Consider the following 2,500-nt stretch of genomic DNA (forward strand, 5'->3'; position numbering starts at 1 on the left):
TATATATATGTATATATTTTTTTTTTTTTTTATGTATATATAATAAAAAAATAAAGTTAAATAATTATATATAGGTAATGAATTAATATTAATGCATATATATAAAATAACATATGAGAACATTTATATATTTACATAAATATAAATACAGATGCGTGGGTATATATACAAAAAAAAAAATAAAAAAAATAAAAAATAAAAAAAATGAAAAAAATGAAAAAAATGAAAATGCCTTAAAAATATACATAACATATTATTTTTAATATTAAATAAATATATATTAAATCATAATATTTTATGACAAATGTATTTTTTTGTATACAATAATAATTATATATTATAAATGAAATATTTGGTTGAGAATTAGAATATTATATCTATATATATATATATATATATATATATTTTTTTTATTTTGTTTTATTTTTTTTTTCTATAATACTTTTGAGTATGTGGTATGGGCAGCTTGTTATTGGTCCTCCTGGGTCAGGAAAATCGACGTACGTTGCTGGAGTAACACATATATTAAAACAAATAAATAGAAAAACAGTAATTATAAATTTAGATCCATTTATTGAAAATGATATATATGAAGCAGATATAAATATAAGCGATTTAATAGATATAGAAAAAGTATTTTCAGATATGGGTTTAGGACCGAATGGAACATTGATTTATTGTATGGAATATTTATTAATTAATATTGATTGGTTAGAAGAAAAATTAAATACTTATAAAGATTGTTATTTAATTATTGACACACCAGGACAGGTAGAATTATATACACATAACGATGCCTTAAAAAATATAATTTTAAGATTAAATAAATTAAATTGTAGATTAACTTCTGTTCATATTGTTGATAGTACCTTATGTTCAGATGGTTATAAATATATTAGTTCTTTGCTTTTATCTTTATGTAGTCAAATACATCTGGAATTACCTCATGTTAACGTATTTTCGAAAATTGATCTTTTAAAATATTTTAAAAATGATCTTAAATTCCCTTTAAGCTATTATGTAGAAGCACAAAATTTAAATCAACTAATATTATATGAAACATATAAAAATGGTTCTTCATCCGAAGATGAAAATTTATCGTACAATTATAATAAGAATCTAAACAATAAAACAACAAATACAAACGTTGAGAATTATAATAAGAATGTGATGGGAAAGGATAATATAAATTATAATGAATTAAAACAAGATCCTTTTCTTTATGATATTATAAAAAATGAAAAAAAAAATTATAAAAAATATTCAAATAAGTTTCTAAAATTAAATGAATATATTTGTGAAACCGTAGAAGATTATAACTTAATAAATTTTGCCCTCTTAGATATACAAGATAAATTTAGTGTTCTTAAATTATTAAAAATTATTGATGGTGCTAATGGATTTAGATTTACTTCCATATATTCAGAGTATAGTTTATTTGATACATATGTCGAAAATGTTGAATATGATTGTGATGAAATTGAAGAAAAAATTATGGCTACCTCTGATGAAGACGAAAAAAAATAAAACATAAAAAAGAAAAGAAATGGAAATATGGCCCATCAACAATATTGTGAGAAAATTATATATATATATATATATATATGTATATTTATATTTATATTTTATTTTTTTTCTTCTTTTTTTGTAATATATATATATATATATATATTTTATATATATTATTATTATATAATTTATCATAGTATACGCTAATAAGATGGTAAAGAATTGTACGCGCATATATATATTTTATTTATATATTATATAAAAAATGTTTTTTTTTTATTTTTTTATTTTTTTATTTTTTTATTATTTTTTTTTTTTTTTTTTTTTTTTTTTTTTTTTTATTTTTTTTTTTTTTTCTATTTTATTTTTTTTTTTTTCTTGTGATTAAAAATAATATTGCACTTCAAAAAAAATAATATATGTAATATTAAAATTATTTATATATATATTTATATTATTCCCTTTTAATATAATTTCTTCATTTTTGATGTAAATAAATATATATATATTTTTTTTTTATTTCTTGTTCATATAAAATATGTATATATAATTTATAGTTATATATATATATATATATATATATATATATTTATATATATATATGTACATATTTTTTAACATGAATGTTGACAAGTTGATCGGTGACCTGAAAGATTTAGAGAACGATGAATATGGGGAACATATTAGAAAGGAAAGTATATTTCATGGCAGTGAAATAAAGAACAAAAGAGATGAGATAAATAATTGTTTGAATATGGTATCATTATATAATGAACAGATAAGTTATATTTCTAATTTTAATATTAAGAATGAATATAGGAAAAGTAAGATTCGAGCTGAAAAGATTCAAATGAATGTTTTGTATGATTTAATTTTTTTATTAAAATTAAAAAAGAAAACAAGTAATTTGTGTGATGATAATATTACTAGGGATATTATACATAAAATATGTGATTGTATTCAAATAACATTTCATAATGAAAATGATAAG

General features: G+C 17.9%; 2 protein-coding genes across 2 annotated transcripts in view; both read left to right on the forward strand.

Annotated features, from left to right (window-relative positions):
• Positions 1-450: 450 nt before the first annotated feature.
• PF3D7_0917700 (GPN-loop GTPase, putative) lies at positions 451-1,527 on the forward strand (the record flags this gene model as incomplete). The annotated part of the gene is made up of 1 exon (XM_001352012.1): positions 451-1,527. The coding sequence occupies one exon, from the start codon at positions 451-453 to the stop codon at positions 1,525-1,527; it is 1,077 nt and encodes a 358-aa protein (XP_001352048.1).
• Positions 1,528-2,128: 601 nt separating this feature from the next.
• PF3D7_0917800 (conserved Plasmodium protein, unknown function) overlaps positions 2,129-2,500 on the forward strand; it is a gene marked incomplete at both ends in the record, with an annotated part of 1,314 nt that continues 942 nt past the window's right edge. Inside the window, one exon of the mRNA XM_001352013.1 lies at positions 2,129-2,500. This exon is cut by the window's right edge and continues 942 nt beyond it. Within this exon, the coding sequence (XP_001352049.1) occupies positions 2,129-2,500 (372 nt within the window).

This window comes from Plasmodium falciparum, assembly GCF_000002765.6.
Source record: "Plasmodium falciparum 3D7 genome assembly, chromosome: 9".
Lineage (NCBI taxonomy): Eukaryota > Apicomplexa > Aconoidasida > Haemosporida > Plasmodiidae > Plasmodium > Plasmodium falciparum.